General features: G+C 47.9%; 1 protein-coding gene across 1 annotated transcript in view; it reads right to left on the reverse strand.

Moving 5' to 3' along the window:
* PRKDC (protein kinase, DNA-activated, catalytic subunit) overlaps positions 1-13,916 on the reverse strand; it is a 3,362,625-nt gene that overhangs the window by 3,042,026 nt on the left and 306,683 nt on the right. Inside the window, exon 10 of the mRNA XM_069621025.1 lies at positions 4,011-4,168. Within this exon, the coding sequence (XP_069477126.1) occupies positions 4,011-4,168 (158 nt within the window). The remainder of the gene's footprint in view (positions 1-4,010; positions 4,169-13,916) is intronic.

Raw genomic sequence — 13,916 nt, forward strand, 5'->3', positions numbered from 1 at the left:
GCGGGGCTTAGGGAGAGGGCAGTCATTGGCTGGGGGCAGTATGACCCAGAGATCAGCGATTGGTTACTACTAAGAAAGACAGATCAGAAACGAAACCGATACTTATTTTTTCTTTACCGAGGATTCCCAGCCTGACGACGGGGAATATTCATGAGCATGTGAATCCATGCCAGACCCCATGCTGGAGAACCTCAGGTACCTCAGGTACTTCCTGTGCTTGGGATGAATCGGCACATGAAAGAACGTGTTCTTGAGGTCGAGAGACACCAGCCATCTTGAACTTGTCCTTCCTGAGAAGTTGGTTCAACCAACGCAAGTCCATGATGGGTCTCAACCCTCTGTCTTTCTTGTGAATCAAAAAATATGGGGAATACCATCCCTTGTTCCTCTTTGCCACAGGCATCAGTTCTATGGTGCCTTTCTCCAGCAGGGATAGAATTTCCTGCGCAAGGAGCGGATCCAGACGCTTCAAAGAGAGCTTCCCCGGTGGATTGTCGTGAGGCTGCTGAAGAAAGGCAAGGCAGTAGCCGTGGGCTATGGTATCCAGAACCCACGCATCTGAAGTAATGGCCCGCCATTCTCCGAGATGCTGTGCTAGCCTGCCCCCAACCGGCGAACCATAGGAAATGGCCTCATGACTGAGTAGAAGTGGATGCGGCAGTGCCTGATGGCAAAGAGACAACTGCCCGAGCAGCTTTGGCACCATGATTTCCCTGACCACCACAGGCACTTTTTTGCTGCCCACTTTGACTGGCAGCCCCTCTCGATCTACCAAAAGAGGAGTAGTATCGAAAGGAACCTCCCCTCCATTGCTGTCCCCTAGGACCAAAAGGCAGAGGTTGCCGTACTGCAGCCCTCAAAGACTTCGCTGCAGCTTTGGAGGTCTGCAACTTCTCAAAGCTCTCATAAGCCTTGCTGCCAAACAAATGAACACCGTCAAAGGGCATGTTCAGAAGACAGGATTGCACATCCGGGGCAAACCCCGACTTCCGCAACCACGCAAATCTGCGCATTATGGTGCTCGCCGCCATGGACCGGTTGACACAATCTGCCATGTCCAAACCCGACTGAAGGGATTTGCACAAGGCATCCTGAACAAGAGCAAGAAAGCCATCCCGTTCCTCCCCTTCGGGAATATGTTCAGCCGCCAAAGAGACACAATTCCACAGAATATGAGTGAAACGTGCTAAGGCACACATGAAGTTGGCTGCCTGTAAAGCCATACCCCCTGAAGAAAACACTTTCTTCACCCAGCCATCAAAACATTTGTCGTCCCTATCAGGAGGGATGGTAGGGTACAACGCCTGTTTTGCTGGGGCCGTAGCCGCCTGCACCATCAAACTCTCCGGTGTGGGGTGCATAGTGAAGTAGCTGGGGTCGCTACTGGCAGGCTGGTATTTTTTCGGCAAAGACTTGCCCACTGCCTGGAGACTCTCTGGAGCAGTCCAAGCCGCAGCCACCCTTCTTTGCAAGGCCATATGGAATGGCAGTACCGTGTCAGTTGGTGGACCTTGGTCCAAGATGTCGGTCGTGTCATCCTGCAGAAAATCTCCTGGTGGCGCAGACCACCCCAAGTATTCCGTGACTCTCGACATGAGGGGCCGGTACGAGGTTTCAGCATGTGTACCCGGCTCAGGCCTGCCAAACTCACCCTCCGGGGAGGTGTCCAGACCACTGGCATTGTGCAAAGACTGACGCAGGTCTTCTAACTGGCTATGACCAGATAATAGGTCATCAGGAACCATACCATCATCAGACCCTTCAACCACCTCAGAAATATAGTCAAGAGGCTGGAATAAATCCTTGGATGAGAGCACGTGTTTGGACTTGGCCAGAGCCTTCCTATTTCCACCGGTCTCCAGGGCACCTCCGAAAAATCCTCCTTGAAAGGCGTCGACGGAATCGGCGTCTAGCGTGGTGCCGATGACTTCAACACAGGCATCGAGGGTGGAGCCCCGAGCATGTCCTTCGACAGCCTCGGCTCTGACGGCTTCCTTGGAGGTGGAGCCTCAAGAGAGTCCTTCGACAGTCTTGGCACCGAAGGCGTCGACGTCTTCTTCGAAGACCTCACAGGCTCCGACGGTCTCAATGGCGTCGAGGACCGGGATCTGGAGCGAGCATGGCTAGAGCGATCCACCTTGTTCGACCGGGACCTCGAAGGTTCCCAGTTATTGCAACGACCGCTCGAGCCGAAGGCGTGCAAACAGTGTCTCTAGCACGTTCCCTGCCGGCTTCTTACGACGGCGAGGACGATATGGAGCCCTGCGACTGAAAAATCGCCATCATCTCCTTATGGAACGAATCCCATTCCGCAGGAGTGGAATGCTTGGTGGGACAAGCAACCCGCCGACGGGGGGAGTCCTCGGACGAGGAAGGCGATCGATGACAATGCTTCCGTGAGTGACTCGAAGAGGCAGAGGAATGGCGGGACCCGCTCAGGGACCAAGACCCCCTGGACTTACGCCGATGATGCGAAGAGTTGCCCCTCGAATCATCAGTCGAAAGCCCAGTGGATTTCGACTTCTGGGGCTTGGACACCTGACCGACAGAAAGCTTATTCTTACGCTCCTGCAAGGCCTTCAAAGTTAACGCCTGGCAATCGTCACAATCGTCCGTGGTGTGGTCCTCACCAAGGCACTAGAGGCAGGCGTTGTGCGGGTCTGTCAGTGACATCTTGGAACCGCAGTCCCGACACTTATTGAAACCCAGCCGCGAGGTAGAAGAAGACTAAGACATCATGGATAAACTTCACAAACAAACTGGTTCGAAGAACCGATAGAACAACTCAGAAGAACTGAGGCGCGCCGAGATCTCCGAAGCGAACACGTTCGCAGAAAAAACGGAACTGAGGGTACGGGCGTCGTGCGTCCTACTTATAACATCCGGTGACGTCGGCTCGACAGAGGCCCTCGAGGACAGCATATCGACGTCATCGACGCAGGCGCCGAAAATTTTCCAAAGCAGCACAGCTGTGGTGATTACCTGTCATAGATATGGAATACGTCAGAGGACCCAATCCCCTTGAATCAGTATTAGGTTTGTGGAGAACCATTTTTTCATTGATGTCCTCCTGGACTACAGTGAAGGAAAAGACGTATTATCTTTTTACAGGACCCCTTGGTAGATTCCACAACAATGATCCGGTTTGCTTTTTAAAGGTAGGAGATATCCACCCTCTGCATTCTTCACTACGTCATTAGTTTGTGGGACAAAAACTAGGTTTGGGAAGAGGATTTATATCTTAGAAAAGTTGTTTCTATCATAACAAGTGGTAGGAGACAGAAATCCAAAAAAATAGTATTCCAATCCGAGCTTCCTCACCTCACTAAAATACTCTATCTTGTACAATTAACTACAGTCGTCCATAATTCACCTCGCACCACCCTACTAAATCATGTGCTCAGATTCTGCCAGGCAGGTTCTTCTAGGCAATACAATTTTTTATTAATTTACACATCCATTTTGAGGATAATTAGGTTTAGCTGGTAGGAAACGGCAGTATGGACTCAGACCCTCTCCTTGCAGGCTCAAGCCAGGACCCTTTCTTTCTGGAAATATTTTCTGAAAGCACATTCTTATTCCAAAATGTCAGTAATTAACAAACATTAATAATTAAATGGTAGGCAACAATTAGTCACAGCTCATAGATATTTCTCATTAGTAATATAATAATGAACATTACATATCAGACAATCGCATATCTTCTACTGACCACCTTAAAAAAAGAACTGAAGGGGAAAGGTCTGCGTTAACACGAGTGAATACAAGTCAGAATTGTACAAATCCATAATAGTATTCGTTTTCAAAAACATTAACTTTATAAGTATGTATGCGCGCTCCCCAGAAGGCAAATCGGACATAAATATCCCCAAGGAAGGCAAGTCCTTCGCAAGCCAGGAGTTGAGGAAGGAAATTAAAGAAAGCAATCTTAACAATGTTTGTCAACCTGCACCTTCGGTTCAGAATATGATTTGCAAACACATGTTTTGTTATGGTTATACTTCAAGTACCTGTTTGAGAAAGGAATCCAGTGCAGAATGCCCTGCTTTTTTAAGCTCAGCATTTTGATGTCCACACCACCTGGACATTACTTCATAGAGGGAGCGGTAGCTATCCATAAGGTAGGTGCTAAACTGAGATGCATGCAAGGTAAATAAATGCAGGCCAGCTGTAATAAAAGAAAATACAAAGTTACATTTCTTACAGCTTTAGTCACATACATGAGATATAGATGTCTTTATGGGGGGTGTCAATAGAAGGCCAACACAAACAAGCTGATTAGACAGGGAATATAGGAGAGAACATTTTCTAAATAAAAAGGGACAGGAATCTCTTGACCACTCACAATCTATAGTTTCCAACTTTCAAAATATGTATTAACAGCTTAGAATTAGATGGGCACGGAAAAGCTCATGAATCACATGGCAAAGGTACTTTTAGAATAAAGAAAACATGTTTCTTCAAGACCACAATCTATCTGAAACACTGAACAGAGGTCATCAAGAAAACAAGCACTGACAAAAGCAAAAGTTGAGTCTGTTGTATAAGCATTGTATAGGCAATAGCATCATATTCCACAGGTACTCTTGAATTGGTCAGCTATAGCTATGATACACCAGAAAAAAAAACATTTGTCACGCATTCGCACAATGTGCCCTGGCATTCCATTAAGTGAGAGAAGACATCATTTCAAGGTTCCGTCATCAGAATATCAGGTAATTGCAGTGTAACCAACCAATGTCCAGGTTCTAACTCATGTGTCTTCCTGGCAGTTGCTGGAACATGAATCTGATTTTTCATCCTTGCTGGTCTATTGCTCTCCTCGATCTTTTGAATTTCATGCCGTCTCCTTTTCTTCCCCTTTTCCCATGACTGTTAGTATCCATCACCCTAAAAAAATGTGGGGCCTGGAACAATGTCTCCCTCAACCGGGATAGAAAGCTATAAGGAAACGCCCACAGGAGACACATTTGAACCACGCGACTCTGGCTATTCCCCTCTCATACTCAATTATTCACAGTCTATATCCATTCATATCATTCTTCCCTCCCAGGAGCAGACCCAAAACTCAAATACAAGATATATATCTCCATTTATTATTTCAGTATCAAAAGATTCTTTAAAAAAAAGAAAGTTACTTTCTTACCTGGTAACGTTCTTTCGATGGGATGGTACGACGACGTATTCCATATCTATGACATGTAATCACCACAGCTGTGCTGCTTTGGAAACTTTTTTCGGCGTCAGCGTCCTCCGTTGATGACGTCGATGTGCGGTCGTCGAGGACCTCCTCCGACGTCATCCGATGTGATAAGTAGGACGCACGACGCCCGTAGCCTCAGTTGTAGTTTTTTCCCCCAGAACGTGTGACAGTCAACTGCCAGTCAGACACAAAGCCTTGCTGAAAGTAAGCTGCAATCGCAAAAGAAATTCTGCAGCGGAGAAGGCAGGGCGGGAGCGATATGGAATACGTTGTCGGACCATCCCATCGAAAGAACGTTACCAGGTAAGAAAGTAACTTGTTCTTCGAGGGGATTGGGTCCTCCGACGTATTCCATATATATGACAGACTCCCAAAGCAGTACCAGAGCAAGGAGGAGGGAAAGAATTTAGAATCAAAATTTAGAATAGCCAATCAAATAGCAGAGCAAAGGACCGCCTTGCCAAAGGCTAGATCCTGTCCTCGGATGGAATCGAGGGAATAGTGACGTACAAATGTATGTACTGAAGCCCAGGTGGCTGCATCACAGATGTTGCGAATAGGAACACCCCTCTGCAGGGCAGTAGATGCAGCCATACCCCTGGTAGAATGGGCCCGCAAGCCAGCCGGTAGGTCCTTACCCGCCAATCGGTAACACTCCGAGATGGCCAAAATAATCCAACGAGACAAAGTCTGTTTCGTCGCAGCTTGCCCCAAATGCTTTCCAGCGTAACCAATAAAGAGTTGATCGTCCACTCTGACCCGGGACATGCGTGAAACATAAAAGCTTAAAGCTCTCCTAGGATCAAGCCTATAGAGCCTCTCCTCTTCCTTACCAGGATGCGGAGGAGGATAAAATGCCGGAAGAACAACCTTCTGGGCCAAATGAAATTCCGTCACTACCTTCGGAAGAAAAGAAGGACGAACTCTAAGGACAACCCTGTCCTTGTGAAATACAGTCAGTCAGTCAAACAAGTTTATTCGGTTGTATAAAGCAACCATTAAACGACAAATAAACACAATTATTACACTAATTCAAGTTACAAAATCTTAAAATTACACTTCCATAAAAAAATAAAATAGAGTTAAAAAACGTTACCGAAGGCAGCATACAAATACATTTGGCAATCAGACGCTTGCCTCGTCATGAACTACATTAAAAGATGTTTTACTAATGATTCATTTAGAAGACAATACAAAATGCTTTGACCCATTACGAGTGCTATAAAGTTTTCTTACGGGCCCTCACCACCTTGCAGTTTCACAATACGATTTCTAAAATACATCGCTCTTTTCAGGAACGTCAAAAGAGCCCAAGCGGTGTGAACTGATTCGGCGCTCAAGAGAAACACAAGAGCAGCCCTGTGTGTGCGGATCATCGACTTCTTAAGGGCAGGAATCAGGGACACTTTACGTATACCTGCATACCCTATGCAGAAGAATAACAAATGAGAGAGATCCTCTCTACCATGTCCACAAACCGGGCAACCCGCTGAGTCGGGAAAACCCTTCCATTTATAGGTGTTGCCTTGCAACCGAAGGCAATCGAACCGTGCCCTCGTAATCAGCCACCTGTCCTTTTTTAACGTACTCCAAAGCAAGTAAGGTTGGATTCCCGTTAGGCAGCTAATGCTTGAGTGAAATTCACCATTACTATGGCCACGCTCTAGCAAAGTTCTTTTACTTGCTATGAATTCACCCAGCAAGGCTTTGTAAACAGACCCCTCACTTTTGGTCAAAATAGTGTCAGGCGGAAAAAGGGCGCCTAAATTGGCTTCACCCAAAATTGAAAAAACATACGCTAGCCATGGAATTTTTTTCCAGCCACATTTACCCAACACAGTACGAATAATAGTATGGCACAAGGAAGCATGCTCATTAGCCCACAGCCTGACCCAAAATAAAAGAGGGGCCAACGCCCACTGATCTTCCCAAAACTCCACACCAAACTCCCTATGGACGGCTATTCCAGATACACTGGACGGGAGCCCAAGCAGGTTTTTAAAAAATTTATTCTCGTAACTCTGTATTTCCACTGTATTCTGGAAGCCCCAGATAGCTGCGCCATACAGAGTGGAAGCCACAGTTTGGGTACCATAGATCTTAAGGATCACATCCAAAGGCCGGCCCCTACACTTCGACATAAATCTAAAGATTCCACCTATCTGTTGGCTCATCTTAACAGATTGTTTGGCCACGTGGTCTTTACCATTTAAGGCCTCCGAAAAACTTATACCAAGGTAATCAAAAGTCCTAACTCTGGGAATAATTTCATCTGCACATAGCATGGGTTTCATGGGCACAGGACGTTTTCTACCAACGCACGCCATTACTGCAGATTTCTTAGAATTAATTTTTAAGCCCAGATTATCCATGAACCTTGAATAAGCATTAATCAGTATCTGTAGGGCCCTAGGTGTTCTTGCGAGAAGGACAGTGTCATCAGCATAGGCCAGTACTGGAAACCCCCTTCCTCCCAAAACTAGAAAATCGGCCAATACTCCAATCAGGTCCTGTGAAAGGCCATTAATGTAGAGGCAGAAGCAGATGGGGGCCAGTACACAAACCTGCCTCACACCACACCCCACCTGAAAGCATGCCGTGCAGTGCCCCCAGAGCCACTGCGTACACAGGCCTCATTATTTGTATGGAGGTCAACCAAAGCCTGTAAGATTTCCCCAGGGCACCCTAAGGACCCAAGCACTGCCCAGAGCTTAGCTCTATCTACTTTATCAAAGGCGGTGCGTAGGTCCATAAAAGCTAGATAGACAGCCTCGCCCCTAAAAAACACAGAATTAGCCACCAGCAAATACAAATTAAGACTCTGTTCTGCAGTGCCCACTCCTGGACGGAACCCAAATTGAATGTCAGAAAGAACTGGCTGTGCCCCGAGCCAGGATTCTATACGGGCCAGCAGTATTCTCCCAAAAATTTTAAACGATGAGTCTAGTAGGGAAATTGGCCTATATGCACCGGGGCTAGACATGTCTCCCTTTTTAAAAATAGGGAATATTATTGCCCTCTTCCACGAGGAAGGATATTTCCTCGATTTTAAACAAGCATTAAATGCCACAGTCAGAAGTGGGGCCCACAAATCAACTTCGTCCTGGAACAAATCTGAGGGTATCATATCTGGCCCAGGAGCGCGGTTGTGTGCTTGAAGCCTGATTGCCTTAGCAATCTCCTCCACTTCAAACGTCAGACATGGGCCACTAAAGTCTGACTCGACCTCTGATTGTTCAGATCCAAATAGGCTACCAAAGTGCGCCAACCATGCCCCTTCTTCCACATGGGTGCCACTCCCCACGTTGGACCAACATCCCTCCGGACCACTTTTTACAAATGCCCAAAAAGCCTTCTGGTCCCTCTTCATGGCGGCATTCAAAAAACCTTCCCAGGCTCCCTGTTCTATCTCCATTTTCCTTCTCTTTAACTCCTGTTGGTAGGTTTTCCTGTCTTGTGCAATCTTCGATCTAGAACTAGTTGGGTCCTTAAGGGTTCTCATCAGCAATTTCTTTGCATTTCTGCAGGCCTCATCAAACCATCCTCTCTTTAATACTTTCCCATTGGACTTAGTAGTTTTAGAGAATTTTGAAGTTAATGCAGCCAATAATTCTACAAATTTCTCTACAATTATATGTGCAGATTGATGATTGCCCAATATATCCAGCACAAGCAAGTTATTCTCCCTTAAGGAAAAATGGTGTAGCCCCTCCTCTAAGATGGTACCCCATTTGATTCTTCTGAAACCTGAGAGTACCCCCAGCCGCGGGCTAGGGGCTATGGCCAGAGATTCCCGTTCCCCCAACAAACCCTTTAGCGTAAGACAGATGGGCAAATGGTCACTATGAGTATCCGCCTGCACCTCAAAACTCACAACACATTCCCAGAGGTTTACTGAAATGCAAAAGTAATCAATAGTTGAACAGCCTTGGTGGTTCTTAAACGTTCCTTCCCCTGGGATGTCTGGGGCCTTTCGGCCATTAACAATACGGAACCCCCATTCCAACAGCCAGGAGTTAAACTGAAGACCCTTTGGGCAAACTCTCGCATCTCTCATACACCTAGGCGGGATGTTCTCTACCAGATCCTCAAGGGGGTCAAGAGCACCCAGGTCCAGCCCCCCCCATTTTTAGATTGAAATCCCCACCCCAGATGCAGGAGGTGAACTTCCTGCCTTCCTTGGACAAGAGGTTCTCAATGAACCTTTTGACCTTGGACAGTCTCTCCAAATCAGAAAAATGAGGGCTATTATAAAAATTGATGATGCAGATTACCTTCCCCAACCTAGTTGTTAGAGATGCAACCTGCAAAAAATCCAGCCCTGTTGGGATCAACTCAATCCCACATTCCAGAGCACCCTTAATCAAAATGCACAAACCACCAAAGAGTCTACCTCTCGGTTTTTTGTTGGCTGGGATATCAAACGAAATAAAACCATCTAAGTGTGGGGGTTCTAGGGCCCAAGTTTCTTGAAGTAGGACTATAGAGTTAGCTTGAAGAAGTTCCATCACTGGGCCCAGCTTTAATTTCCTCGTTGCGCCTGCTATGTTCCAAGAAAGCAGGCGCAATTGCAGATTATCTATGGCCAGACTCCTATGGGATACTAGAGGGGTCGACACCATTGCCCCAGCCTCGGTTACAGCCTCTTGTCAATCCACATCCTCACAGGACGTCAAGATCTCGAAATGGTTTTCCAGAGGCAAGGGTGTCGGAACGTTTTCTGCCGGGGCTTTACGCTGACCCTTTTTGGATACGGTTGTACTCCAACCGACCAGGGGGCTATTAATCGGTAACAATCTATCCAGGCTAATATTAGGATTTCCAAAACCTCCAACTTGCCTGCTACCTGATATTAGGGTCGACAACTTCCTTCCCCTGCCAGGGATATAGAAATAATCCAGGGGGAGTAATTTACTGGACAGTTTAGTACCATTGGGTTTAAGGCCCCGGGCTAGGTTGGTATTCAAAAGATAATCCGTGATCTGAGCGTCAGAAAAGGTGATTACCACACAGTCTCCCCTTAGATTCTTAGGTCTATTTCCCACCCATCCCACACGCCTGGCCATACGAATCATTTTGGGATCGATCTTAGGTCCCATCAGATTTGAGTTGACCCAGTGCGAGGCCTTATTAATCAGGGAAAGAGTGGATTCAAAACTTCCAGTTGGCAACCCGGGCAGACCAGTAATGATCCCCACAAAGGGAACCGCTTCCGGGGGTAGGTTTAGGATTGTATTGGTCCCTGACCCACTCCCCGACCCCTTTTCACTTTCTGTTTTTCCAAGTTCGTCACTCACCCTATCCCTCACAGGCCCATTTAATTTCTTGTTGGCCCCTGGAATATCGTCCTGATCTTCAATAATCACCACCTCCTGACTGCACCCTTGCGGAGGTATATCTTTCTTACCATTAGAAGCGGTTTTCCTAGGTAAGGGGGCGGTTGGTGGACACTTACACCGCCAGTCCTCAAGGCCCCTTTCCTCAACAATAACGACCAGGTCAGACAATTTAAGAGATATTGCCCTAATGGAGTCATCCATAATAGCCAAGGTGGTCAAAACCCCCTCTTTAAGCCCCTTTAAAGAGTTTAAAATCAACTGTAATGGCTTAAGCTTCTCCTCCAGTAAGGCCTCCAACCATTCTTTGTCGCTCTCGCTGGCGGCAGAACAGTCTAGTAACCCAGATTCCCTTTCCGCCAAAATTCTACCATTAGTACTGGATGCCCCCTCCACGGGGTGCGTCGGTTGCGACAGTAAATGAGGAGGCGTCACCACACCAAAGACAGGCGCATCCCCCCTAAACACAACACCCCTATCTACAATCCCCTGTCCCTGCATATCCGCCAAACCCAATCCCTCACCCCGGGGGACAACCTCTCTAGAGGCAGGTTCACCCGCATTCATACAGTTAACTATTTTATTTGCCATGGCATCCATATAGAAGTCCAACGATCTCTGGGATGGTGTTACACCAACTTTCGGAAGGGTTTTAGCTTTAGTTACTGCTTTAGGGGGTTTGGTGGTATGGGTAGAAGCGACATTTTTGAGTTTTTTCGCCCTTTTACTGATCACCCCAGCACCGGCCCCAACCCCTCCCTCTCCAGCTTTTCTCTTCCCCATAAATTAGAAATATTAGATACTTAAATCGGTAAAATTAAGCGGGGAACAAAGAAAACCGGTCAAGCCTGTATAAGCCGAAAGTAGAGTAACGGTAGGAGATGAGGGGGAGAGAAAAAAGAGAATCTCGCAGCCCCCTCTCACTCTCTACAAAATTAAACACTAAATACTATATAATATTAAAAGAAAATTACGCTCTAATAAAGAGCCCCATATAAAATATGTATATATATATATATATGTGAATGTAAAATGGGTTAAATACAGCAAATATTATACAGACATTAAAACCATGGAATAAAAATTAAAATCGTGCTAACTAGAGCACGGAGATTCACTATTAATGAGTATAAGGGCGGTGGGTAGTAAGAGAACCATACACGGATCGGGATAGGGGTAAGTAAGGACCACCCTTACATGAGTCAATGGCAGTCAATAGCAGGCGGTTATGGCCCAACTTTTTCTTCCTCCTTCCTTCTCCAAGTCAGAAACAGAGTCAGAAATAAATAAAGTTTCCAAAAATATATATAAATAAATGTAAACAAAGCTTGTGAATGCAAAGGCAGGGGTTATAAAGCCGGTCCAAGGTCCGGGAAGCTCACAGGTGCACTAGACAAAAGTCACAGGAGCTGGAGGGCGGGGAACGCCCGACAGCTCAAGGAGCTGCCGTAGTCCGTCTCTCCCCCCCCGCCCCTCCAGCGAGCCTTAGATAAAGGACAAATAACGACACAAAATTAACGGCAGACACCTGCGGCAGACACCATACCTTGCGTGCATACAGGTTTGAATAAAACCGTGAGCAGAGGGCTGAAGTCGGCAAAACAGTCCAAAGCAGCACCGGCAGCAAAAGTAGACTGCTTCCCCCACAGAATGCCACAAAGGACACCAAGGACTCTGCGGACTCCGCGCGCTCTGCGCTTCCGAGGGTTTTCGTGCCTGAAGGCCCGCCTCCTCCTTCACCGGGCTGAAAAAGTTAACCCCTTGCAGGGACACACAGGGGAGCTCGTAGGCAGAGCTTCCCAAGCACCAAGGACTCTGCGGACTCTGCGCGCTCCGCGCTTCCGAGGGTTTTCGTGCCTGAAGGCCCGCCTCCTCCTTCGCCGGGCTGAAAAAGTTAACCCCTTGCAGGGACACACAGGGGAGCTCGTAGGCAGAGCTTCCCAAGCACCAAGGACTCTGCAAAATACAGTGAAGGGTGGCTTAACTGAAAGTGCCTGTAACTCACTCACTCAGCGAGTGGAAGTAACCGCAACTAAAAACACAGTTTTCAGAGTTAACAGCCTCAAAGGGCAAGAATGTAAAGGCTCAAACGGAGCACCCATATGAAACTTAAGAACAAGGTTCAAATCCCAACCGGGCACCAGAAAAGGTGACGGAGGGAACACATTACTGAGCCCTTTCAGAAACTGTGAAATTAAAGGGATTTTAAAGTAAGAACACTCTTCAGACGAGCGCCTAAAGATGGACAGCGCCGCCAGGTAACCTTTAATGGTACCCACTTGCAAGCCCCTGTGGGCCAAAGAAAGTAAAAAGGACAGAACCATGGGGATGTCACATGCAAAAGGATCCACATTCTGAACTCTGCACCAGTCGCAGAACTTACGCCAACGGCAACGGTACAGAGACTTTGTTGCTGGCCTTTGGGCCGAAAGCAACACCTCCATCACGTCTTCAGGGAGGTCCCAATGCTTATATCTCAACCTTTCAGAAGCCAAGCGTGAAGGTTGAGGGATCTGACCTCTGGATGGAGAACCTGACCCCCCTCCCGTGAGAGTAGATTGTCTCGGTAGGGAAGACGACGTGGAGGGCAGATGGACAAATCGAGAAGGTCCAGATACCACGTCCTCTGAGCCCACGCCGGGGCAATGAGGATCATCCGGCAACCGAACTTCCGTAACCTCCGCAGCACTTGCGGGATGACGGGGACTGGAGGAAACGCGTACAGCAGCGGGAATGACCACTCCACCACAAACGCGTCTCGTAAGGCTCCTTTTGGAGGAAATTCCCGCGAGCAAAACCTTTCGCACTTCCGGTTGACACTGGAGGCGAAGAGATCCACTTGAGGGGTCCCCCAAAGGGCAAAGATCTCCAGGAGAATCTCCTGAGCCAACTCCCACTCGTGAGAGATCGCGCTCTGCCTGCTCAGAGTGTCCGCCGTCACGTTTTGGTCTCCGGCCAGATGAACTGCCGAGATCGAAACTTCCTGCTGGATGGCCCAGAACTCGAGCTACATCGCCTCCCTGCACAGAGGAAGTGACCCTGCCCCACCCTTTTTGTTGAGGTAGTGCATGGCTACTCTCTTGTCCGTCAGGATCAGGACACTCTTTCCTCGCACAGTCGGCAGAAAAGCCTTCAGGGCTAGCCCGACGGCCCTCAGCTCCAACAGATTGATATGGAGTCTGGACTCCAACGGAGACCAACGACCGCTGACTGTCAGCCCGTTGGCATGAGCTCCCCATCCCGTGAGGGATGCATCCGTCACGATCGTCACCTCTGGCCAGGGAAGCCAAAATGGAGCCCCTTTCATCAAGCTGCCTTCGACGGCCCACCACAGAAGGTCCCGGGCGACCGAGGGCGGCACCTGAACCGGGTCCGAC

Source organism: Ambystoma mexicanum, chromosome 5q (genome assembly GCF_040938575.1).
Source record: "Ambystoma mexicanum isolate Mex_15411 chromosome 5q, UKY_AmexF1_1, whole genome shotgun sequence".
Classification (NCBI taxonomy): domain Eukaryota; kingdom Metazoa; phylum Chordata; class Amphibia; order Caudata; family Ambystomatidae; genus Ambystoma; species Ambystoma mexicanum.